A 27,293-nucleotide genomic window follows, 5' to 3' on the forward strand; every position below is an offset into this window, starting at 1 on the left:
TTCTGAGCTGATGTGGTCTGTTCTGCCTGATGGGTTTGTGTGCCATGTGAACCTGTGTTTTTGCACCACGTGGGGCAAGATGGGCAGTGAGCAGTTACCTGGCTTGTGGTGGCTTCAAATTGCTGTGAAATAGGTGAGGACATTGCTGCTCCCAGCCTAAAAACCCCCTTGTAACTCTTGTCTTCTGACACAGGATGAGTGTGTTGGAGTACAGGAAAGGAAGACACTGGCTTGCAATTCAGTTGAAAATCAGTTACACTTCCTTTGAGCTTTCCTACCAAATTTATGCTATTAAACAGTGTTGGTGTTTCTCTGGAGGAATATCTTATGTATGCTAAGAACATATTAGTACAGAAATCTATCTGCCTTTCAAAGGAGAGAAGCTTTGAGTGATAACTATAAGAACTCCCAAGAAATAACCAAATAGCAGTGACCTAGAATATTGGTACTTATGTAGATGTTTCCTTTAAAGACTGATATTTCTGCCTAGCTTTATAGGCAGTTTCTTTGGTTGAATAGCAAACGTGCATTTGTTTTCCTGCTTGCAGGTATACCCACTGCCTCACTTCTGAATTTATAATGCAAGTTTATTAATTTCAGAACAAGTTAGAGCTGGAAATAAGAAACAACTAGTTTCTTTTGCAGAAACCTCCACAAGTCAAAAATCTTCAGTATAGGAAAGATCTACTTTGACTGCACATCTTTTGAAATAATTAACATTCCGATTCACAAATGGTTCATCTTGGGAAGATGAGAAGAAAGTGTCTTTCTTTGGATCCCTTAAGTCCATAGCTGGTAGCAGCATGGTTATGCTGTGGTTATGGCATGGTTATTTCAGATGTAATGGTGCTGGAGTATGCAGAGGTGGACTTTGCCTTAGTGGGAACTGTTGTTGGGCTTATCTCTGTGTTACTCTGGGCTTCTGTTGTGTGTAGGTACCCTCTCTCCGCTTGGGAGTTCTTCTGCCCTTCTGTTTTGGTATGGAATACCTCAGGCAGCTTCCCATGAAGAGTGTCTTTCCTATCCAAGTAATCTGTCACAAGGCATTTTTCTGCCAGGTTGCTTTGCAACAGTTATATTACCTTTTTCCTACCTAAATTAGTGTTCTTTCTATAGTAAAGCCCTTGGGGGCCATTTTTTTCTCTGTATGGATGTGACAGCACTGCTGGAATTCCACACTGCTAACAGTGAGGTATTTCCTCTCCTGCTTACTGGGAGCTGTTTGTCTTACCTGCTTGTTAAAAGGACCAGGTGCTTTGTCTACTCCAGCTCTGTGTTAGTAAATTCTGCTTTGTGTTTGATTTCCCCCCCTTGTGCTGTTATGACAGCAGACAAGAGGCTTCCCAGACCAAGGTGTTGATTTTGACATACTGCACAGGAGAACCCTTTGGTGTAAGGCAGGTGGGTCAGGCTGGGATGGCTTTGCTGGCCCTCAGATGCAGCTTTTGCAATCTCTCATGCAGTTGCATTAGCAAATACTGTAATGCATTGCTCCCATGCAGCCTCATCTGAGGGGTCTGAAGTTGCATTTTGCTTACGAAGTACTGAGAGGGATGGAGTTTGACCATGGAAGTTTGCTGTGTGACTTGCTATGGACAATAACAGATGGAGTCTGCAGCAGAAGCAGGATGGAATCCAGGTGTTCAACCAAAAGAGCCAACTTCTTGCATATGGATGGAACCTTCCTCCACAGAGCAGCTCTGCTGTGTGGTATTGCTTTGTAAAAATAAATGGGCCACTTTTGAAACCACCTGAAATGTGCAAGGGGTTAACTGAGGCAGAATGAATGACTTTCCATTCTCGGGTGATCTCTGCAAAGAAGCATTAGTTTGTTTTGGTAGCCAAATCTCTGGCATATTCATCCCCATCCTACAGCATTAAAAGTTGTGACTACTGCATGCCCATGGATTTCTGTCCATCTAGTCTATGTAACTTGTGTTCTACCCTAAAAGGTAAAAAAAGGGAATATTTTTATCCAACAAATAGTCCTTGGATGGGCATGTCTGTTTATGTGCTTTAACTTTTGCATCTGGTTATTGTAAATGTCTGTGAAGAACTTCCTTACAGTCTGTTAAAGTGTGTGATATAATCCAGAAATCAACTTCATTTTACCCTTGATTATCAGAAGCATTCCCTGACTCCAGTCTTGTGTTCTTTTGCAAGCTATGAATTTACACAGGGGTTTGAGAAGATTATTTCAAGACATCTTGATATTGCACATGTATAATTTGGCCTTTAGGTACCTATTGACACTGGCTGCATGTGATAACACAGCTTCATGTGACCCTCAATAAATATGAAAGGATTTATTGCTTTCTATTTTTTGAGTTTGAGATAAAACTAGTACATGCTGTATCAGCAAGAAAAACATGATTTTCTCACGTCTGTTGGGCTCTGAAAAAGATGAACTGTAAGTTGATGTGTGTGGGTAGGGTACATTATCACTTTTTGCCTGCTTGATGTGTTCTGTAAAGTGCTGATGACAGAGTTAACCAAGGTTTTGTGTATTTTGGGTTTTTGATGACTGAGTAGTTGCACCACATAACTGTGATTCAAAACTGTGAGTTTAAGTTTACTTAAATGTCTGTTGTCCTTTTTGGTTGTTGGGCTGAAGAATAAGCTTGGTTGCAGTGCTCCAGCTGTGTGTCATGAAAGCAAGCCACTGTCACCAACTAGCTGTGTTGGCTCAAAGACTCTGCAGTCGGATCTTGGTTAGATTTGGCAAAGTTTTCAAAATAAGACTTCTAAATTAAGATTAACACTACATTTCAGGATATCTTTTGTATTGCATTTTGTTTAGGAATGCTGTGCCTTTATGCTTCCATCCTGTCAAATATCCTTTACCTGCCCTTCTCTTTTTAAAGCTTAATCCTCCCTTATCATATATGAATATTTGTGTAGGCTTAAGCATTTTAAGAAAGAATGTCTTCTTTGTTGGTGCAGCTCTCATTACTGCTGGACCTCTGCTACTGAGGCAAAGTCAGAGCAGGTGTGTGCTGTGTTAGACAGAATGATGAAACTGAAGATGTATATAACAATAAAACTTTGTGAATGTGTTTTGGAGTGGTTGCCAGATACTCCTCTTATTCCTGTTTTTGAATTCCTTCTGCATTGACAAATTATTTCTGCTTTTTCACTAGTAATAAGTATGCAAAATATTTAACACTTCATGAATACTTCACAATTAGTGTGACTTTACCCTATTTTCTGCAGCTGATATGACTAACTGGTAAACTGAAACCAGAAGACTGAAAGAAAACCAACATCAATTGAGTTTCATTATATTAACACTTTGCATAATTTAGAAAAGGAAAGTAGGTCACTTTCCATTTTTAATACCCACTTTATACTTTGCATAAAAACCCAACAGGATTGCAGACAGTTCATGAAAAGTTATACATTTCCCTGTAAATACAAATTTGAATAATATGAATGTTTGTGGAAATTGCAAGGGAATATTATAATTTTGGCTCAGATGTTTCTTCAGAATCTTGACTTCTTATATCAAGTGATGTGTTTTTAGAGCACAGAGCTACACAAACTTCTCAAGTCTGTATTTTTGATCATTGCTTGTAAATAAATGGCTGTATTCAGATTCTTGCTTGTTTTTCTGCAGTGTTGTGCCTGTGTTATCTATACTCAGTGCTGAGGAGTGAAGAAGTAAATGTGTTTTCTCTTCCCATAATTACTGAAGTTGGAATATCAAGCATTTGGTTTTTATCACATTGCCTGCACAATGAGTCATGCTTTCTTCGTTAGGTCTGTTCCTCAGGCCAGGATTCATGTGATGTTCCCCTTCTCTGGGCAATCAGATTAGTCACTGTTTGAAATCCTGTGTAAAAAAATAAATGGTACCACAGGTTGTTGCCTGCTCACCCGTTGCATGGTCTCCCACTGCTTGCAGTTTGGGTTCAGCAGCATCATTATATTGAAAAATATATTATAGTCATGGTAACTGACACATTATTGGAGTCCCACTGAAATTTGTCTACTAAATTTGGGATTCACAGTAACTAGCAAAGAATTGTCTATAAGGCAGGTGAATTTTAAATAATTCAGTGTGCAGAAATACATCTTCTTTAAACTTGGCTTCTTTCATTATACTGTTAAGAACAAAAACAACACTGCAAGTGTAGTAGTAGCTTGAACTTTATGAAACCTATAGATTTATAAAAGCAATGGCAATAACAAAAATTGCTAACACAGATGGCATACTGTCATGGTACCTGAATCAGACTTTAGTATTTGGGGCAGCTGAGATTTAATGGAGGTTTTGAACAACTTTAGGACAGTAGCAGTTTCTAATCCCTGCTATGTAATATACTGTTATGAAGGCTCTTGAAGTTCTTTATGTTGGTACTAGAAGATTTTAGGGGTGATGGTTCATTGTGGGAAGTAGCAGTTTGAAAGACAAATTAATGTCAAAAATGTGTGGTGGCCAGATCAGAAGTAGGAAGAGAGAGGGGAAAATATATACAGTGGGTTGTAAGCACATAACCCAGATGTTGCTGTTAGCTGGCAAATTCCATATCTAGTCAATGAACAACAAATTATGATTCAGAAAACGTGTTATGCTCATGGCCCAAGTACTCTTACATAGGAGTCTGTCAGTAGTAGGTTTTAAGGCAGGCACCTAAATTGTGCAAAGTATTGCATCTTATGACTGTGGCCAGGAGCAATGTCTGGTTTGTGCCTTGAGAGCAAATTAGGGTTATGATGTGGTAAAGAACTGGAAGTTGCTGAAATAAATGGTTATAAACTCTGTCATAGTTTATAGATGAAAGCCTGAATAGAAGGAAAGATGAATTAATGTTCCACATTAGAGTTTGATTCTGGTTCTTATGAACAGCATTGTTTTTCATGTTGTAAGTTGTTAACATGGTTTTTTTGACAGGAAAATGCTCATGAAGTAGGTGGAGGTGCAGACCAGTGTGGGAGAAAATGAGATTATCTATAGAAATCCAAATAGTGGTGTTTTGGGGTTTTTTTGTGAAGGTTTTTTTGTGGTGGTCTTGTTTTATCTCCAATTTCCAGCTGATTCTCACAGGTATCAGACACTCACAATTGTTACAAATACTAGTTCACATTGTTAGTTTTCCTTTCATTCTGCTTGAGACAGATTCCTGTGGTGACTAAAGAGATATGCTAAAATTCAGCTTTGGGTGAATTTTGTGGGTGTGGATGAGCAGCTCATAGGGAATACCCATCTTCAAAAAACATTGCCTGATTTGGCAAATACTCAGCCTCTAGATGATTAACTACAACCAAAATTTAATTTTGAGCCTTGCTCTTATTCCTATGAGAATATCCACTGGAATAGAACAGACCTGTGTTGCTGTGAAGTTTGTTTAATCCTGCTGCATTGGCTTCCCCTGGAAGACAACATACCTGTGTATTTTGGCAGTTACTTTGTGCAGAGATGAGTATCTTGGGTCTTATGTACTGGGAGATGAGGACCTGATCCTGTGACTGCAGATGAAGCCTGAACAAGTAAATGCTTAGGTATTTGTGCATGTGAACTTCATTTCCATGAGAGATTCTTCCCCCAGCCGCCTGGGATACTGGGAAATTGGATGGGGGAATACTTGTTTGTTTTTCTACAGTTCATTTTTCTCAGTGCTGGTCAAGCAAATTCCTTATACTGCTCTAGATTTGTGGGTAGACCCTTACAGCTTGTTTTAAAAATAATCTCATACACTCTTAGCTTGTAATTTGAAAATTTTCCAAGACTTAAGGCAGTGGTAGCTACAATTGTCATTTCCTCCCTATACTTAAGTCTGTTTGACTTCATCTTTATTTTCTAAGTGAAAATTTTATTTCAGCAAGGAGCCAGGAATCCCGTGCTGATGAGATTTCTGAAAAAGCAGACACTTGTTTAGTAAGCCCGTTGACACGGTAAATGGAATGTTTAGAATCTTGGATGATGATGATGGTCCAGGTCTGTCAGTGCATGGATGTTCTGGAAGTAGCCACTTCTAGACATTCTTGGGCCAAGCTGTGTGGTGGCTGTAGTTAAGGCAGTGTGGCTTCAGAGCAGAGGCAATAGCTACCACCAAACCTCAGAGCAGAGGCATGTTGTCCTCTTGCTTTCTGTGAAGAAATCAATGGGTTTGTAGATTAGTGGCAGTGTATCCTTCCATCTGTTGACTTAAGAGTTCAGCTGCACAGCACTGCAAGCTGGCAAGTGGTTGCTTTGATAGTCAAGCTCAAATGCTCTTAGGCCCCTTAAGATGTTGAACGGGGAGATACCATTGGTTTTGCTTGATTAATGGATCTGTGAGCTAGCAACAAGAAATCAGCATAATTTATGTAAATTCTTGTGTATTGTTGTCATGCGTCTGTGCAATACGAGCTAATCAACAATGAAATACATTTTTTTAAGTCACCTATAATCATATCAGGCACCAACCTTAGTAATGTCCAAGTGAAATTTATTTTTGTTTTACTCTACTGGAAAAAGTGTTATGCAAATAAAAGCCCAGTAACTAAAGTAAAACAAATACTGTGGATGGGTTTGATAATGCTGAGAGCTGAGTTTGTAACATAGCATTTGTCAGCCACCTAAGACTATGGCTAGAAAGGTATGATTTCCCTTTTTCATTCAAAACCCATTGATAAGCATGTAGACTGAGAACTGGTTATGATCACACTTCTCTTAAAGGGTTTCCTAGGAAAGTACCTATTTTCACTGTTCTTGAAGAAAGACTCAAGTAAAGCAAGTTGAGGAGATATCAATACCTTGTTCTCCCCTTATGAAGATTAATTTTGTAATAGGAAGAGTGTTTTGAATGTGGAAGAAGACACTCTTTTCTCAATTAATTCCTAAATCTTAGATGGTTTTCAAGATTGCCTTGAACTTCTGTGCTCAAAATCCCCCAGTTTCTCAATAGCCAGGTTTTATTTTGGTTTGAACACTGTGGAGCTAGAGGACCAAACTGAACCTGATCTAAACTTGATCCCCTGAGACTCTGCTTGGTGAAGATGTTTCTAAAGATGTAATTCTAAAGCAAGAGCTATTGTGGACAGCAGAATCATTGGAGGGAACAGTTACAGTTTCTTAACAGGCCCAGTAAAGCCTTTGGCTGTTCAGCAATTATTCCTTTTGCTTTTAATCTAAGCCAAATGTGGCCTTTGGCGGATTTGTACTTTTCATGTTACTCTACTCTAAAAATTTTTGGTGTTGCTTGTTGTGATAGAAGTGTTTAGTGTCCTGGAAGAGGGAGGGCATCACTCCTTTCTCATTGCTTGTATTTTGTTGGCTTTTTCCACACTGTCGCTGTTGCTTTTTGATCTACAATTTAAAAGATGGAATGTACGTAAATAAAAATTGTCCTTTTTAAAAAATTTTTGTGATATGACTTTTAGTTTTGTCTGTGAATAATATAAATGAAAGTAAAAATACTTATTTCCACAGACATTTCTTTTTGCTTATGCTGATGTTTTTGAGAACAGTACTTTCGTTCCTTAGCAGTGAGTAGGTTCCTTACTCCAGAGCAACAGTCTTAAAGTGTGCTAAAGTACAGAGGCTCTCAGAAGGGAACACTTGTTGGATTTTGTTGTTTGATATTATAAATCACTTGCTTGTATTTCCTGTGTTGTACAGTTTTTTTTTCAATAACGAAAATTGCTCGCTGTTTGCTCAGTGCAGCTCCATGATGGAATAGTCTGTTTAAAGTTACTTCCTCTCAGCTACTCTGCCCCTCCTGCAGCCCGAATCTCTCCCTAATGGCCTCCCACAACAGATGTTCAGTGACTTAAACTTTGCTGAGAGAAGGTCTTTCATAACTTAGGAAGCTGATTTTCATTTTTAAAAAATAACTACCACCAAACCAAGCAACTCCCCCTCCCAAATGCCCCACCTCAGAACAAAACCAAAAAACCTACCGAGAACTGCACAAGCCACAATCTGAAACAAGGGCACAATTCCAAGGCTACAGAACAGCCTGTAGCCAGTCCCTGCAGTTCTTAAACTGTAGGAAAAAACCTCACAAGTCTCTATCAAATGCAGCTAGGAGTTGCATGAGATGTGTTGAAGCAAATTACCATCTTCAAAACACAAGCTGGATTGAAAAAAAAATGTGTGGAACTTTGTGTCAACACAGATAGTCCAGCTAATTCATATTTTTTTCTGCAGAAATATGAAAAAAAATCACATCAGAGCAACTAATGCTTCCCACAGAATGCTACAGGAAAACTGAATTTAAATGTGAACTCCTTGAGAACACCTTTTTCCTGGCAGTATTCTACTTTAAAATAGTAGGATAACTTCAAAGTATCCTTTTACACAGAATAGCTTCAGTCTTGTTAAAAAGCAGCTGGACTGTGTATTTTTTATTTTGTGGGATTAAGTTCCTATTCTAAGGGGATCTTTAGAGAAACATGATGCCTGCTGTTGACCACAATATTGGCAAGTAGCGTGCAACCAGTTATTAAAGAGTTGAGGAGAATTATGCTTCTCTTGTACAAATGAAAATCTTAATTTTGCAGGCAGCTCTCATGAAACTTGCTTTATAGGCATCTTTCCTCTCAGCCCTGGGATTTGATTAACAGCCCTCGTGCTGTAAGCACTTAAGTACTTAAGATCATGACAAGATCTTTTGAGCCTTCTCTCTGTTCATTCTTCTTACAAGAAAAGTAAGACTGTCAGCCTGCAGCTTCTCATTGCTCTCCAGTGAAAATATCCTCAGCTGCTTGTGTTACACCCAGAAAAATAAAGCAAGATATGTGGACAGTTTTTTGGACTTTCAGGGCTGCAAAAGGAGAACTGGAATGTCTGATCACATGTGTATAGGAAAAAGGGAATTTGGCTACTTGCCATTGTGAGTGATGGGTCTGAGTGTGTTCACCATGCAGGCTGTGGCTGATGAGGCTTAGCAATTGTTACAGTGGTCAGAAAGGCCTGTTTGCTGTGCCAGAGCAGGCTCCAGGTCAGAGAAGGATCTGTAGGAAGGTTCCTAACTAGTATAAGTTTAATCATGTGAGGGGGAAAGGAGGAAGTACAGCACTATGGCTCGGGGTGTACTGGTGAGGTTGGCTGTGCGGGTGGGATGCCAATGTTCCTGCCACTAGGCTGTGAATAGAGATATCAGCTGGTGCTGGTCTTCAGTTTCATGCCAGAAGATTCGGGGTTGATGCTCTTTCCCTGAAGCCAGAAGGGTTTCCACACGATACTCTTGTCTAAAAAGTTGTAATTAATGTAGTGTGCTTTCCTGTGGTATCTGGGCCATGGTATGGAGCTGCTCAAGGGGTGTTGCTAATGCCTGGTCTTCAGTGGTGTTTGGTTGGGGAAATGCCATCCCTGATAACGTGATGACCATTTCACGTGGAAAGAGGCTGGCAGGCAAGGGCTTTTAGATTAAGAACAGGTCATCTAAAAATCTCATTTTCCAGATGATCAAAATCTCTTCACAGATGGCTATTTTTGACCTGGTTTAGAAATCTAATGCAATGTGTCCCCTTCATGAAAGGAAAGTGGTGTGTATGTGTGTGCATATAAATGCCAGTGGTCAAGGCAAAGAGAGATTGTTGGACAAGTAGCATTACTGGCCACATCTGTTTTAAAAGAAATCATTCTTTTTAATATATTGATTTCCTTTTTAGATATATTATTTTTGTGTTTTGCTTATTTTTGGGCTTTGAGAATGATACACAGATGTGGTGAGAAAGGAACATTTTTGACACTTGGCATGTATTGCTTAGAAAGTGTTTGTTGTTTTGATTTTACTGCAGAAGTACAAAGGAGCACTAAGCTACTTACATAGCTCCATAGTTGCATGCTCGGTACACTGGTTCTTGGAACTTCACTTTTAAATTTTATTTTATTTTATTGCTATTTTCTATTTGGACTGACAAAAATTAATTCAAACTCTCTTTTCTGAGAGGTACACACAGTATATCTACATACAGGAATTATATACAAATGTAACCATCTATTCTGTTTTCAACCATTACATTAATGTCATATAATTATCACATTAGCTGTTCAGTAACAAAGTTGGTTTCTAATCTGGATGAAAGTTTTTCAACTGTGACCATTTCAATAATAAATGAGATTATTTTCTCAATATATTCTTCCTGAGGCATTGTAGTCATATCCCTCCCTTAGTCCCCATCTCATCTGCAAAAAAGATGATCTTCTATGTGCAAGAAAATGAACTACTTTCTCAGCATTCAACATAAACGCAACTGTTTCTGTTCAGTTTAAATTTAATGCATAGACACTAAATCCTAGCTATTCCTGTGTGTGTTAATCAACATTGAGTATTATATTTCTGTTTCAAGCAAAATTAAGTATTAATTAGAAACTTGTTGTCATCTTGATATTTTACATATATGCTGAATTTTGTGCATGAGTAGCTTTTTAAGCATAAATTGCGGTAATCAGAGGTCTGGGTGTACATACATTTTCTTTTTTCTGTTTTTGCTTGATCTGTGAGTGTTCAAGCAATAATGCTTTTTCAGAAGAAAGAAAACTTGAAAGGAATGCTTGAGATAATTTTTCAAGATTTCCAGCATCTCTATTGAGATAGCTTAAATGAGAACAGGAGAAGCTTTTCATTCTTGACATACATTGCTGCTCTGTTTTTGTTCTTGAAATGCTTCCCTGCAAGCTTCTTTGGAGGGTGTTTTCCTGAATATAGTAGAAACAAAGTGGATTGTTGTGGGTTTGGATACGATGCCCTTTTCAGATTTTAGGTATTTTGTTTCTGTACTTAAGTCTTTCAGCATTCTCCCTGAAGTCAAATGCTCTGGTATTGAAAGTTCAGTTGCTTTTATTTGATTTATTTTTTGGAGGTAGGTTTCTGTTTGCTTGTTTGTTTTCTGGAACAGTTTGAGAAATGGCTCTCTCATGCCATCATGGTCAAATCTATTGCAGCTAGAAAACAGCAAGCTAAATTTGTTAATGCATTACAAAATCTTCCTTAATGCATTCAGATTGGCAGATGTGTGCTGGTGACCCAATATTTGGCAGCGCAAGAGCAGGAAATTTGTTGCAAAAGGTACATATAATATGTGGCTGCCATGTAGTCTTTGCTTTTCAGAAAGTTGCATTTGGGGAAATATATATCAGAAACAAAGATGACACAATGGCAAGTATCTAAATTCAATTTAAAATACTAGATGCTTAAAAAAATTCAAGTGGGAAAACATTAAGGAAAGGTATGCTTATATTTATTCCTAGAATAATTTTCCAAGTTTTTTTAGCTCTTACCAGTTATGCTCCCAGTGCCCTTCCTTGCCATATGTGTAAGGGAGCCCTTTAAACTTGCTTTCCTTTGGTTGCTGGTGTTTTAGCAGGGCAGGAATATGCAACATTGGGAAGAACAAGGAAGATAAATACAATTTTGAGTTTTTCCTTCATCTTCCAGCTTGTTGCATTCCCTGTGCCTGGCCCAAGCTAAGCTATCTGCTGTGGTAGTCTATTTTTGAACTGTAGCAACCTTGTAGTAATTCTATGAGGAGAATGGGGAGAAGATAGCAAGCCAGTGACATATTCAGAATTGTACAGTCTTTTTTTAAGACTTGTCTAAAATACCAATGTTAACTTTTCCACAGCTGAAATCAGCTTTGCTAGGTTTAAGTACTTAGTGCTAAATTGAGTTCGGCACACAGTTAAATTAGGACCATGTACATTGGAAGTGCAGGGATAGGGGGATAGGCTATTGCAAACTTGAACAGATTATTCTGCTGCTGTAGCTTCAAATGGAAGCCTTATGCTCCAAAACAAAGTGCCTGTGTAGTCTAAATTGTCAGGGTCTTAGACATCTTAAGAAACATTCCATTTCTTCTTGGTGGAAGTGGAAAACTGAAGGTTTTAAAGGCGAGTGTGTTGACCTTTCATCTGCAAACCCTCTCCAAGTTCTCCTCTGTACAGGTACTTTACACATATGAAGAAGGGAGGAAAAAACATGGGAGTTGGCTTTTGAAAATGCAATTGATGAAGATGTCTCTTCTGCACAAATAGGTTAAGTGATTAAATTCTTGCCCAAAATAAATGATCTCATCAGCTCTGTTTTTGGAGAAAGTGGAAATAGTGCATGACTATATAATGTATTAAGGACTTTCTTTTTTTTCATTTTGCTCGTAGCAAATCCAAAAAAATACTGATCGGATTGTTCAGCTTCATTGTAGATGGCAAAACAGTGCCACAGAGGGAACTTTTTTGTCTTGGAGAAATCTAAAGAGCAACTGAAGCTCTAACAGAGTGCATTTGTTGACTTAAAATGTCTGGCTAGAGAGCTGAGTCTTTAGCTGTGCTTGAAAGCTTGATAAATTTTTCTTTCTCAACTGCTCAGTGCTGAAGGAATCTAAACAGCCATTGGCCAGTGTTGGGAAGAAGCAGTATTTTTTTTTTTTGTGAGCTACTCAAGTCAGTAACATGATTAATATATTGGGTTGGTCAATTAATCCCTTGTTCTAGTCTCCATGGTTTTCCAGGGTCTTTTTCATTTTGAAGAAAGAAATTACTGTAAAATGTCTTCTCCCTCTATCTTCCCTCTGTGCACTTTCTACCATTGTGACAGTGGTGACCTTTAATTTGCTGTACAGACTATGCAGGCATCCATTTTCCAGTGATGCTAAATGGTGTCTTCCTTTACACTGCAGTTAGGTTTCAATATTGTGGGCTTTCCTATTGTAAGTCTTTTATGAAAGAAAAGAACTGAGTTCTCAAAATGTGGTTCTTAGAGTACTTGACATAACTATTACCTTTAAGTGCTTAAGTGAATATTGTGCACATGAAAAAATAATGGAAATCAAGATGAAAAATAGAGATTTGGTTTCATGTGATGCATTAATCTTGAAGTAGAAAGTGGAAGAGTGAAGAAAAAGGGAAGCTTGTCTTACTGTTTTGGTTTGATTTTGAGCTTGAAAATGTTGTGTCTTTCTCTTGGAAGAAGTGTGAGAACAGTGTGCCAGCCCTGGAGGAAGACTTCCTTATCAGTCTGCTATTGAAACACTTCCTGTTGACACTGTCTCTTTGGGGAACTGTACCCTGTTATCCAGGAAAGAGGCTGGTCTCATGTGACTCTAAAGGAGAAAAATTCACAGGAATTTGCTTGCTTGGGCATAGAAGACAGACTTGGAGGCCTCAGTCTGTGTGAGAATAGGGCATTTGATTTGTAACTTGCTTGAACTCAGACTAACAAGAATAAAACTTGGAGGTTTAGTGTGGCAGGACAGACTTCAGTGCAGACTGAGCAAGCCATCAATAATCCTCAGTATATTTTTGTCTAGAGCTGCTGCAGTTGACCTATTGCTAACACTTCAGCTTAGTTTAACACCACATTGAGCATGCCAGCAGATGTTCCAGTCACACCTTCAAATTACAGTGGAGACAGCTTTTTTTAATCCAGTGTCTCACAACTCTGAAGGAAGTGGGAAGAATGCTATCAAGTTGTATCAGCTGAGCTGAGAGAACAAACTTATTTAGAAGAACTCTGAAGCAAGGATTTAGTGTCTGAAGCAACAGTTTCTAGTCCCTTTTTAGTGCCTCTATATATGCTTCATGATTAGCTTTAGAAAACATATGCACCTACCCATATACAAACCATTTTTGAGAAATGTGGTTGTGTGATGTTTCCAAGGGCATGCCATGGGTCAGTTAGCAAAAGTGTGTGAACAGTGTGCCAGAAGGAGATCATAGGCAAGAAGATTGGAGTCCTGTGTCATTTTATGCCTTTCCTTAATAGCTGAGGGTGCAGGTTGGCTCAGCATTTCCTTGCTATGCATCTTCAGTGTTTACAGGCACATGCATGAGATTGCTGTGGAAAAATCTGCCAAAAGGAACAAGTATGTCTTTGCTGAAGACAGAGTTGAAAAAAACAAGGTGATTCTGTTATTAGTATGAAGCTATTTGGGAGCCAGAGGCTGAGAAACAATGTGTCTAGGAAAGTGCACTTAAACTGAGCTGCAAGGGTTGGATAAAGTTATATTTGTTACCATCATTTAGAGCTTCCTTCTGTACTGGCAAACAAGCCTGTGTTCCCTTGGTCTGTGCAGTTTTGGTCTTACTCCTTATATTTTTACCAGGACAGAATGACCTAGTACCCATGCTATGTACAATAATCTCCAGCTACTGGAAGAGTGACAGTAAATAAGACCATGTGCATTGCTGACTTACATTTTGGTCTGAGTTTTGTCTTTAGAGTTAAATCACTCCTCCACATAGTGATACACACTTTAGCAAAATGATGAGGGCATTGTCCAGTTTCCTGTTGGAGAGTTTTGATTTTTTATCAGTCAGCCAAGGAAGTTTAGTGCTTGGCTTTGGTTGTTAATGAATATGTAAAGTGGAAAACTGTGATTTTTGCTCTTGTTTCATACACTTGGGTTTGCTAGTCATTTGGTTAGCATGAGTTCCTCAGTCCTGTCCTTTTTGTTGTTGTTAATTATAGTATTTACTTCTTGCTGTAGTTTTGAAACAAATGTTTATTGTGAAGAATATTCATGACTTGCATGGTACCTTTGTGCAGGGGCCTTAGGCAGCTTCACAAGTGCTAATTATCCCATCAGAGTGCTTTGAAGTCCAGCTTGTGATCTAAGACTGTTGGCTGTAACTAAAGTGACTGTTTTCCATCTCCACATCCGTGGTGAGTGGTGGAGCTGTGATCTGCACAGCTCATTTGCTGTGTTCTGGTAATGACTTCAGGATAAAATCAGTGGGCTGTGTTGAAAAGCTTGGTTGCTCCATTGTGTGGTGTTCTTGGTATCTTAGGGGAACATTAATCAAAACCTAAAGATTGTATGGAAGGAGATAGTCTGCATCCAAATACATGTGGATAAATTGGATGGAATGGACTTTTGAGTTCTTAGCTGAGCTCTAAACCTGAACAGGACCTGCTGCATTGAAAACAGGAGACTGCTGCAAAATTTAATAGCGACTTCACATTTGAGAAGGAAAATGTAATACTTTTGTTTAGCTATGTTGCTGACCCTGCAGTAGTTGACAGATGACTAATTTAGGGATAACATTTTAATATGTAATCTTTCTGGTTTTTTTCTTTCTTGTCTTTAGGTGAAGCCAAAAATCTTCCTACATATCCGGGGCCAAACAAGATGAGGGATTGCTACTGTACTGTAAACCTGGACCAGGAGGAGGTTTTCAGGACCAAAATAGTGGAGAAGTCATTATGGTAACACATACATATATAAATGTTCTGTTGACTCTTCTTATCTGCTAACTAGGTTTGTTTAATATTCCAAAGATACTTTCTTGAGGGGAGAAGAGAGGATGAATAGGATTCTTCCTCTAGTTTTAAAAACACTAGTGGTAAAAACAGTAATGTCATGATAGTGACCTGTATTTAAAGGAAAAAAATGCCTTCACCAAGGCAATCCATATTAATTTTTTCCCTAACAATGTACCACCAGTTTCTTTCTGCAATAGTTGTTTTGTATTTCCCTAAGCTTTTAAAATCTCAATTTAGAAAAGGTTCACTAAACTCCATTTTGCATCTTTCTAGGCTTAGAATTTTGCATTGGTCTGGCTGCCCTAGGGAATTGAGTTAAGAATTTTATTTTTTTTCCTGTCACGAGGCTGTAACTGAAAGAAGACGTCTGAACATAAGATGCCTGTCTGATTATCTTGGACATTTCCTATGAGATTGCAGAGGTCAAATGTAGAATGAAACAGAATGAAAAGCATGTAGCAAAAGTTAAAATGCTTTCTTCTGGAAATCCTTAGACATAAAAAATAAAGGGAACTAGGCCGGGCATGTATGTATATTCTGGCAAGCCAGGCTTTTTTTTGAGTGGAAAGGAAAGAAGCAGCAAGGAGAATCAAGTTCATAACTTCTGTCTTAGGAGATAACTCTCACCCTTTTCTCAATTTGAGTAATAAGTTAGGAATTTGCTATTTGTCTTGTTATTGCAAACAATGAACTTCAGGAAGTATCTCTAGACCTCACTCCCAGCTACTCAGAAGTACCTGACACATTCAGGAATGTGAGTGGGATTTATTCCTGTAAGCCTCTTTAATTGTTCTTTCACACAAATTTTTGTGATCTTTAAGCCTTTTTGTTTTTGAGTGATGATGCTAATGCTCTTTTATTTGTAGTATACAAACCAAAAATTGCTCTGTATGCCTTCCTCCTCACCCCTATAGTTGACATGTAGTGTCCCTAAATAAATATCCCTGAATCAGTTGGTTTTTTTAAACTGATTTTGTGAATCATATACATTTTGTTGTTATTGTTGTTTTGGGGATTTAAAAATTTTTTTTCTGGATGATCATTAGTGCTTCACAGGGAAATGGAAGATAGGAAGTGAGGATGTGTGAGAATAGTTGATATAATTTCCTTGAACTAATCCAAGCATTTTTCTATTGAAAAAATAAACTCTTGGTAATAAAAATAAGCAACAAATGTAATTCCTTCACTGGGAAAAGTTGCATCTGTTTTTAGATTGTCTTATAAAGATGGAGAGGTACATGAGGCTGTGCAAAATTGCAAGGTTTCTAGTTTCCTGACAGGACTAAGTTAATTCTGTTAATTGAGGCAAATTCAGGGGAGAACTGAGCAATAATCAGAGGTCTGGAGAACATAACTGGTGAGGAAAGATTGAAATATTGGAATTGTTTATCCTAGAGAAGAGGGATGAGAGTAGCCATAAATATGTAGATAAAAAAATAAACAAAACCAAAAAAACACCCAAACAACCCCCCCCCCACCAAAACAAAAATTTGAGAGGGGGGGAACTGGCCTGTGTGTCCAGTGTGGATATTGCAAGTAATAATGAACTCAAATTGCATTGGGGAAGGAAGTTGAGGTTAAGGTTAACTGTGAAGAAAAATCTTTGCTAAAGGTTCTGAAGCACTGGAGTAGATTTTGTTTGTTTTTATGTTTATTGCTGAATGCTTTTAATAGGTTCTATATGATCACCCTCAACTAAACAATAGGGATCTTCCAGCTTTGAAACAGTGGTGGGACCAGATGACCTCTCAAAATCCCATTATGAACCTATTTTCTTTGATCTAAGACTTGACTAAAATGGTCTCCTTCATCATTGTTTCTTCTCCTAGTCAGTGGGAGCCTGCCTTCTCCCTGTATGAGCTTCTGTTCTCAAATACTATTTTTGAAAAACTTGCTGCTTTACAGTCTCTGAATATCCACTTACAGACATTCATATCAACTCAGTTTTGCATTTAGCCCTGTCTTTGTTTTTTGGGGCCATAAAAGAAAAGCAGACAAAAATCCCAAATACATGAGTGGTAATCCTGGGATGTCTTCCCAGTCCGGTGGTAGGAATTGCTTTTACTTCATGAGGCACACTCAAACAGCTACTCTATCTTTCATGACTGTGTTTACATTTTTTAAAACAAATGCATACATAGACTCCTAGAAGATGGTTTTCAAATGATACCAGACCCTACTGCAGTTGCCGATTGTTTTTTAGAGGATTCTGGGATGAAGAGCCCGTCATGCTGTTCCATTCTTTAATGCTTGTCTGCAGATGGATTTAACCCATTGAGTGAGTTATTGGGCAGGTGGGGCTCATGTGCCCTATGGGCCATGGAATTTCTGTGCAGCAGAGAAATTCCTGCTCTCATGTCTGGTGCTCCTTTGGCAGGCACTTGCCAGTCTAATCATGAATTGTGTTGGTCTGTTTTTCTGAGGTATTGCAGTGATACACAAGTGTTTGGGAACAGGGATGTGAAGCTGGGCCAATGCTTGGCTAAATTAATCAAGTCCTCCCTGAAACACTGCATGGCTGGGTGACACAGCTTGACACAGTTCTCTACAGTTTGAAGGAGAGATCACTGGCTCTGGTCTGTTGTTCATACCTGGTTTCTACTTCCTGTCACTTCATGTCTGGCACAGGACTGGCTTGCTATAAAGTTTTAAGTATTTCTTGTATTTTTACTAAAGCTGATAACTCCCTCATCTTCCAATAAGCTCAAAAAATTACTTGTATGTAGTCTATAGAAAACAAGATATTTTGTGTGAAAATCTGAATTAGGAGTCTTTCATATGCAGCCCTAGCCCTACTGATTCTGGAATCATGTCTTCTTGTTCAGATTTATCCTGGAGAAGCCCATCTTTTGCAGCATTTCTGAATGTTTTTTTCCTTCACCTGCATGAAAAGGCTTGTAATTGAGACAATGTCTTGTGTAGTTAGGAATTACGGTTCCCCCCCCCCCCCCCATTTTTCTCAGTTGAGCTTCTTTAGGCATCTACTAGGCATTGCATGAATCTATATTTTTCCATGCAGGCCTGCTCCTGGTGTAAAGCTTAAATAGAACTGGCAGATGGAAAAAAGGAAGCAGTTATCTCTCCTTCCCAGAGGGACTTGGATGAATGTCCAATTCTGGCTTGCTTTGAATATCTGTTAGAGAACCTTCAGACTCTGACTCATCCTCTCCTGTTTTATGCTGGGACAGTGTAAGAAGTTGCCTCCCTGAGCTTTGTCCTAATCTTCTGCAACGTATTTTCTTTTTTTATTAGTCTGTGGCAGAGGCATGAGATGACAGCTGAGAGCAGTAACCTTTTAAATCAACAATGCATGAATCATTCAGAACTCAAAAGAATTGAACCAGCACATCCTGTTGTCCAGTCAAGTGCCCTTACCAGTGCTCTGAAGAGAATATCTATGAGCTTGATGCCCTTTATCTAAATATGCGTCTCAAAAACTGAGAGGAGCCAGCATGGTGAATCTTACCTCCTCTGTTCAGCAGTCGGGTGAGGCTCATAAATTACAACATAACTTAAATCATTCCTGCCATCCAGCCTCTTGGCTGCTGTTAAACTGGATGGTGGGCACTGCTGCCTTGTGCTGGAAGATTTTGAGGGCTGCTGCAATAAACTTAGTAGTGTCTGACTGAAACAAGTCAAGGGTTGGTTACCACTGGGGCAGGCCTTCCTATAAAACCACAGAGCAACATGAAAGTGCTGTTTATATGGGGAGTTCAGAATCATCCCACTTCTCTGGGGGTGTTTGGGCAAGAATAGTGAATATGTGAATTGGTCAGACCAAGAAATCCAGGTTCTCAGGGAGAGAATCTTGAACTCTTCAAGCAGCACTGTTTTTGTAAACTTGGCACAAGCTTTTACTAAATTCTAAGAAGGTCACATGCAAGTCATAAGATATGAGGGAGAGGTCAGTTAGAGCCAGGATTTAATATGCTTCTCTGTTTTGTATTTGTCATTCAATATTTATATTACCGTCATCTACAAAGACACTGAGTAGATTTGGATCCATTCCATATAACCTAGCAAAGATGTACGTGAAGGGACTCGTGTATTTTATGTCCTAAGGAGCATGTTAGAATGACTGTGGTTTTTAAAATGCAGAGCTCTACAAATTTTTTTTTTTAGTTCTGAGCTGCAAGTAAACAGCCTGACAAGAATTTCGCCTATTAATTCCCTTTGCTCAATAAACCACTTATCTTCCCCCATTAGTAGCTTTCCCTACTTCAGGCTCCACCATCCAGGAGTGTTTCCTAGCTACAGATATTTCCTGAGGATAAATTTTCTTGGATTGTTGGTGTTAAGGCTGACTTTGCCTTTGCAGTTTGCATCAAATGTGCCCATTCACTTAAAGGGCAGTGTCAGCTGCAACAGGAAATCAAGGCAGCTTCTCAAATCATAGGTGAAGAATGGAAGGAATGTGACATCTCTAAATTTGTTTCAAGGATATGAATAAAGGCAAAATCTGTCGTACGCTAAGAATCAAATGTCTGACAGTGTGTGCTTTAGAGAGGTGAGCCAAGCATCTTGAGTCTGTGATTATTTAGTTCACCACTATTTCACTGAGGAATTTTTCACATGCTAAACATAGTGATCAAAGCCTGAATGAAACAGCAAATGAAGCCATAGGCACTTTCCCACCTCTGGTAGTTGTATTTTTTTTTCTTTTTTTTTTTTTTGCTAGTCTATGCTGAACATAACAATGAGAACTACAAGTCTGCAGTGTGCTTGTGACTGTATATTGAAATGTGCTGTAAATTCATAGTTAAGGCTGTGTTCTCTTTCATAGGTGGTTATTCTGTGTTTGTTTCAGAATTAGATCAAGTAATAAATTCAGCCAATAGCTCTCTGAATTTTCATTAAGTTATTTTATTGCCATATTTAATTCTATTTTCTAATTCTAGGTTTGCTTAAATTCTCTTTCCCAGTGTGTTTGGAGTTCATGGCTGTGTAGCTAAACTTCTCATGTTCTGATAACATCTTGGATGCAGGCCACCTCTCAAATTTTAAACACAAAGTTGTTTCCCTTAGTTGGAATGTTGCCAAAATTAGCTGTTGTATCTGAGCTAGCTCCATTAGCTGTTTCTACATTCTTACATTGCCAGCTCACCTCCTTGAAATAACAGCTTTCCCCAGCCCAGATGCCTTAAGCAGAGAGGCCTTGAGGTGGATGTTGTAGTGTGTTCTGCAGCCTCACTCCTGCAGGTTCCCAGGGTCTGCTGTCTCCTGCATGTGACAGCACCTAACCTGCCTTGAATTCCTGATGACAATAAACTTCAGTTCTGGAACACCCCGAGCCTCTAAGGGAAAGGGTTAGGATTGGTAGGGGTACGGCTTCAGCCTGGTCAGGGATATTACTGAAGCCAAGGACTGCAAGGCTGTGCAGGGAAGTAATATAGCTGGGAAGAGTGCCAGTAAGGGAAGCAAGATTTAATGGAAGAAGGAGAATGAAGTGAACCTTGAGACCCAAGGCAGGGTTTATGAATGAGAGTGTTTATCTATATGAAAAGCCACCCATGTGAGTAACAATTGTTGGTGTTATAGGCTGCTTTGAGTGATTAAAAAAAAAAAAAAAGTAAATGCAGCTATAATGTGACTTCTGCTGTTTGTGTGTGTCATCTTACAGAATATTTTGGGAGGTGACCAGGGGCCAAATGGCTGCTGCTTCAGTTTATCATAATCCTTGTAAGCCTCATTGAGCCAAACCAGCAACTGTCAAGTGAGGTTGATAACTATAGCTCATGTGTCTGTCTGTCTCTTCTGAGCGCAGGATTGAGAAAATGCACACTGCTTTATTTTTTTCCTCTCTGTAGTAGGGCTTGTTATGGGTGTAACAAAGCACTGTTCATCCGAGTGTCTCTGCACAGTGACATCAGAAAAAATTCACTTAGGCTCAGTGGGTGTCTGGTAGACTGCAGCCAGCACTCTCAACAGTGGGCAGAAGTGATATGTTTGGATTTAGAGGTTGCCTCCTGTGCCATATACTGCCTGTTGCATGTCCTCTGTCAAATCTGTGCTTCAAATATAATATTAGTATTTTTTTATAAATTGTGTCAGAAAGCTACTGTGGCATCTACCAACTTTGGCTTTTACAGACTCTGTCTTACTTGCCTGTTGTCTCCTAATTTTGTGTCTAGTAGGAGACTGAAGTGTATTCAGATTTTATTTGGCTTGCTGTATCTGCTTTGAATAAACCTCCTCTCTTCTACCCCACTCCCTTACATATGCTGCAAAGCATAGCATAAAAAGTATTAGCCAAGTAGTAGAAAAAGCTTAGTAGTAGAAACAAACAAGTGTGCTCCTTTGTACAGACTGATTTTGCTTCCTGCTCACATGGTGATGTGAACTCTGGTGTTCAGTTCATGTAGCAGGATGAATTCAGTATTTCTAAACCTTTTAAAATAGTCAGAGGATGTGGAGTTGTCTGTGGCATGTTAATAGTCCTTACTTTTAATCACAAAAGCAGTTTAAAAAAATCCATACACAAAGAATTCTGGCTTGAGGGGTTTCATTATTATTCATCATGCAACTCTTTCACTTCATCCACTGAAGTACTGGTGCCAGCACAAAAACAAAACTGCTTTAGCGAATCCTAAGTATTGAAAAACAAGCATGAGGTTTTATAACACAGCCTGAAACTAAAGAAATGTTTTTACACTAACATTTGTTTCATGAAATCTCTTCCTCTCCATTAATATTGTGATGATATCAGTAGATATATGAAGCTATGAAATAAAATTGCAAGTATGCTTCTGGAATTTAGTAAAATTTGTAAATGTGAACAATTTTTGAACCCTTTCTAGAGGGTTTATTGTGTTTGAAGTAAGGATTCTCTTCATTATTTGCTTTCATTCCACTTGATCTGCGCGGTAATTTCTGTTTCTCTTCTCCTTCCCTGTCTCCTCCTGAAAATATCCACTGCCAAAACATGCATTAGAAGACATTCAAAAATACATACCTTGAAATGGGGAGGGCTGGAAAGCTGTAAGTGAGTGAAACAATACCTAGAGGGATCTCTCTTAGTTTTGTTTTCTTGGTATTCCAAGAAAATATACCTTGCTCCCATGCTGGGAGCATTCAAAACAAGCAAGTTTTGTTGAGGGGAGAGTGAGTATGCCTGAAGGTTCAGATAGGTTGCACTGTTTATGCATCTGTCTGACTTCATTTTTTTGTGTGTGTCTCTTCTGTGGGGAGAGCTGTGGAAGCATACTAGGGAAAATGTCCTGAGGAGAGATTGTTCAGTGTGTGTGTTGGTGATAGAGGCTGTACAAAAGCTGTGCAGTAAGAGAGCCCTGTGCTTCCCAAGGAACAAGGACATATTAAGATATGTGCATGTACTGAAAGAGAAATGAGAAAGGGGTGTGAAGGAGAGTGTGTGGAATAGAAGGCTAATCAGGCCCTTGTGTGTCTGAAAGCTTGGAGCAAGGATTTAAAAATTGGTACAGATCTTTCTCCATTTCTAACCCCATCAGGAAAATAAGAGACTGACTTAAGAACAAGCTCTGTTTCATAACTAAAGCCTGGCTGATACCTGCAGTGATACTCTTCTTGTTACTTTGATGGCAAAACTAAAACAAAATTAGCAGAGCTGTTCTGAGCTTAGTAGTCCCTATTGAAGAAGCCGGGTTTCAAAATGCAATTATGTTCAGCTTGGAAGGAGATGAATTGCATTTTCAGGGGAGATCCACTGTTTCTGGCCTTGCAAGTTCCTGTTCTCAGCAGTTACATCCCATCACTTGTTTGAAGTCCAGAAGAAACTGAAATAATGACAGCATTGGTGTTGGCCGTGCCCTTCCCTTGTGGTCATATTCATGTGCAGTCTGTGCTGCCAGGGTTGGGGAGGAGGCCCTCATTGTCACTCCTCCACTTTCAGTGATTAAAATATCTCTTGAGTGTAGGGCTGATTCATCTACAAGGAAAGTTCAACTCAAAACCTGTAAGTTGAATCTGAACTCACTTGGTTCTTGAAAGATTTCTGAGTTTTTGGCCAGGCTAGTTCCAGTATTTGTTTTGGAGGATGTTGTCAGACTCCTGAGGGCTGGGTCAGCAGATGTTGCTGCTTTTTATTAATTGCTTTGTCAAAATAAAAGTACTGACTGAATCCCCATCCGACAAATTCAGGCTTTTCAGAGAGAGGAGACACTGGGGGAAGGATTTAGCTGTTCTTTTGGAAAAACTGTTCTGGAGCCCTGGGGTTCTCGCTCAAGATAAGTTAGCTTGGGAAATAAATTATGGGATTTGACTGCTGCGACCTCTTGCTCTTCAGGTCTTGGTGGGAGACAAAGCAAGTACTGTTCTGAAGAGATACATGGAGAAAAAGCACACATTTCAGTGGAAGCTGGAAGTATTTTTGTGGTTGCATTTGATTCCTTCAGAAAGAAGTTACTGTTTCTGCAGAGCTGCACAAGATTGGGTTGGGAACATACCGGATTTATCTTGATGTGTGTTCTTACAATTAAAACTTTGCTGGCTAATTACCCAGTGCAGAGTGAGTATGCTTGTGTTGGAAATCTGCTTGCTTAAATTAATTAAGAACCAGTGCACCTCAGGGGTGTTACCTGAGTGATGAGAGGTTGTGAATCTGCAAGGGGCTCAAGATCTCAGAGGGGAGAAGCCAAGAGCAGAACAAAGCATCTCTTCTGTTGATGGTGGCTCAGACTGCACTGCTCAGACTAATAAACCTTGTGCCAGCAGTAGTGACCTGATATGGTCCCTGCATGGCTAAGTCACAGCATTTCTTCTGTTAATTAGTCTCTTTCTGATTTTGTGCATTGGGCTAGGTACCTCCTGTTGTCCACACTGCTTTTCTGGCTCTTGTTTGTTTTGCTGTGTTGTGTTCTTTGTTGACTTCTGCCTCTCTTCAACACCCATGGCAAACATTAATGGGAGGGACTTGCCAAAGGTTCCAGTTGATGTCTCTTCCCCCCAGAATCATTAAATTATGCTCAGTATAAGTCACTTGTATTTATATTGCATTTAAATTTGCAGTACACTGAAGCTTCCCTTATATCGTTGATAGAGGATTGGATATATAATCCACAGTTCATTAAGTATTGTTTCATTCTAAGGTCATGAGTGAAATAAATTCATCTGTCATGTTCTTCCAGCAGAAAGGACAATTTTATGGCTGAATAGAGTATTAAAGCTCAGAATGATGGAAGTGTTTTGCATGTATAATGCACTAGGTATTTGGGCAATATTAATGCATTTGTTTGGCCCCCCAGGGTTAAGCCTGTGTGTGAAAACGTGCACCAAGTGATGTGCACAGAGTGAGGCCCTCGGGGCTGCCAGCACAAGCATGGCTGCTGGGACAGTCCTGCAGCTCCCAGTTTGGTAGAAGCTGCTTTTAACAAAGAATTAAGGTATTTTGGGCCTGAAGTGGTGGCTGTGAAATTCTTGCTTCCAAATGAAACTTATCAAAGCAGAATGGGTAGAGGGGGTGTAACAAGGAGTGCTGAATTGGAAGGGGCAGTTGGGACAAGGAGTCAAACCATCCATTTCCAGCTGTCAGGTTTTCCTCCCCTGCCTTCACAGTAGGCATGGCTGAGTGGGCCTCACATTGGTTCTTGTCACGTTGATGCATTTTTTTTCAAGGAATGGGAAACCATTTCAGTGGTGGAAGTTTAACCTCTGGGTATGCCTTGGGCTTTGTTGTTCATCCAACATGTGTTCTTTGTGTGGGTAGTGGAGTAACAACTTAAATAATGTTCTTGGTGAATCCAGAGTGATGTCTCTGGATTTCATGAAATTATGGTGTCATTTTCCCTTCAAAGACAGACTGATGAGCTAATTTGCAGTGCTATTGTGTTTTAAGGGAGACTTGTCAGCTAGCTTTTGAGGGAACATGGTGATTCTGAGGGAGTGTATTTTTCCCATAGGCAGAAATACAAGCAAAAACATATGGTGGTGTAAAACATCCCTGAAAGAAGCCAGGGAAATGACCTTTCCTGACAAAATTCTGAAAAATTTAAAAGTTTATTCAAGGAATTGTTAATAACTTTTGCGTATCTAATTTTCTAACATAAAAATTTTAATAGTGATTTAAACTACAGCACAATTGTGTCTCATTTTTGAACTCAACCAAGGCAATAAGGAGGTCTGTGTTTAAGAGGGGAAGAAAAAACTTGCTGGCTTTTGGCCTGTTGGAATTAGATATATTTTTAAGTCTACATCTGCAGTGCTTGCTGTATTTGTCCACGTGACTTGAATTGCATCCACTCATTTAGATCTACTGAAGCGTGAGTGACTTGGAATGAAAGGTCTGTGTAAAATGGTAGACCTGTCAATGAATAAATAATGTTTATATATGCTTATAGCTCCTAGGAGTAAATCCTTAACCATGTAATTTGATAGAAAGAAACTGAAAGCCTTGCTGTCAGGTGTCTGAGAATTTTTTCCCCCATTTAAATTGGTAGGATCCAAAGAAAGTCCCTTAGGTCCCTAAAGAGCTTTTCATGCTGAGATAGTACTTTCTTATTTTTTTAAAAATGTTTTAAAAAAAAGGTCTTACTGTAAAAAAAACCAAACAAACAAAACCAAAACTATACAATTCCACTATGCAAAAATAGATACTCAGTGCTCAGAGGTAACAAGCATGGTGCCAGCTCCAAGGCGTCGTTATCATCAGTTGGCTGAGTCTGACTTTAAATAAAAACTTGGCAGGGGATGAGAAAAGATGCAATGGCTGTAGGCATTTTATCTTAAGTATACTAAATGCTTTTAAAAAAAAAGCCATGAACCATACTGTGTTTTTCCCATTCTCTTCAGTATGCTTTTGTGATGTCTATCCTAATGATATACTGTAAGCATTCTTTGCAGCAGGGGCCTCTCCCTGCCCTTCAAGGCACTGTATGTTAACAAATAATGTGGTCTCTGCCCCCTTTGTAAAGGGACACTTGTTTTCCAGATAGAAAGAAGTATTTGTTCTTTTTTGCTCATTAAAAAATCTTGTTCTGTGAGCATTTAAGATATTTAGGAGGAGTCAAAATGGAACAGTGCTTAAAAGTGAACATGCAATAGTGGGGAGGACCATGACAGTCCAGAGTGTGATGTTCTGGGTGTGAAATTTAAACGCACTGGCTTGTCCAGGATACCAACACTAATCTATTTTCCTTTTTTTTGTGTGTGTGTATGTGTTTGTGTATGTTGGTTTTTTGTTTTTTTTTTTTTTTTTTTGTTCACTCAGCCCCTTCTATGGAGAAGACTTTTACTGTGAAATTCCTCGGACCTTTCGCCATCTGTCATTTTATATTTTTGACAGAGATGTTTTTCGAAGGGATTCCATCATAGGTATGTGATCATAAATTACTACTTTCCTTACAACTTATTTCTCTTGGATTTTAACTTTTACATCATTTGCAGTCTTAGGAGTTGGGGTCTTGATAGGACTGATGATGATAGTGGTAAGTGCTGCTCAGCATTGTCCTTCTTTTGTCAGTTGTCAAAAATGACTTCAATATTACATATTATGTATTAAAAAGTTGGGGAGAAAAGCACTGTGTGTTGTGATAGTGAATGCAGATTTCAGTTTAACTAAAACAGGCTACAGAACCTTATTTAAATAATGACAAGCTCACATTTGTTACTGCAAAGGTTACTTTTTGGTTTTTTTCCTAAGTGTAGGGCCGTTACTCTTGCAGTTTTCCAGGGTCCCCACACTTGGGTGTGCGCAGTATTGTTAAACTATGGCTGCCTTAACAACAAGCAGAGGAATCCTACTGGCTGTAGGTACCTCAGGTACAATGATGATAGAATTTTGTGCAGTGTATCAGAGCAAGCTGTCACCTACAGAATAGTTTTAAAAGACTTCCAGTGCCTGTTTGAGATTGACAAGATTCCTGCTTTTCCAGATGTTATTTGCTGTGTATTTCATCTGCAGCAAATTGCATAACACTCCATTTATCTCTCTGGGGAGAAAAACTTTGTAAAAGCTTAGTTGTTATTGAGGGGAACAGTTTCTATTTTAAGTCACTTGAACACTTTGGACTTTTTTTTCAGTTATTAATCTCTTTTGAAATAGATGGCTGTAGCTATCTTGACAGAGGTTGTAGAGAGGAAGTTGTCAGATGTTGAGCAACAGTTTGTATAATGGCATAAAATTTATTATCT

The 27,293-nt window shown here is 39.0% G+C and overlaps 1 protein-coding gene across 1 annotated transcript in view; it reads left to right on the forward strand.

The window, feature by feature from the left end:
* Nucleotides 1-27,293, forward strand: part of RASA3 (RAS p21 protein activator 3) — a 130,157-nt gene that overhangs the window by 22,759 nt on the left and 80,105 nt on the right. The window contains exons 2-3 of the mRNA XM_066545280.1: nt 15,017-15,134; nt 26,371-26,474. Coding sequence (XP_066401377.1) covers nt 15,017-15,134; nt 26,371-26,474 — 222 coding nt within the window. The remainder of the gene's footprint in view (nt 1-15,016; nt 15,135-26,370; nt 26,475-27,293) is intronic.

The sequence above is a fragment of the Molothrus aeneus genome, chromosome 2 (assembly GCF_037042795.1).
Source record: "Molothrus aeneus isolate 106 chromosome 2, BPBGC_Maene_1.0, whole genome shotgun sequence".
In the NCBI taxonomy this organism is placed as follows: Eukaryota; Metazoa; Chordata; class Aves; order Passeriformes; family Icteridae; genus Molothrus; species Molothrus aeneus.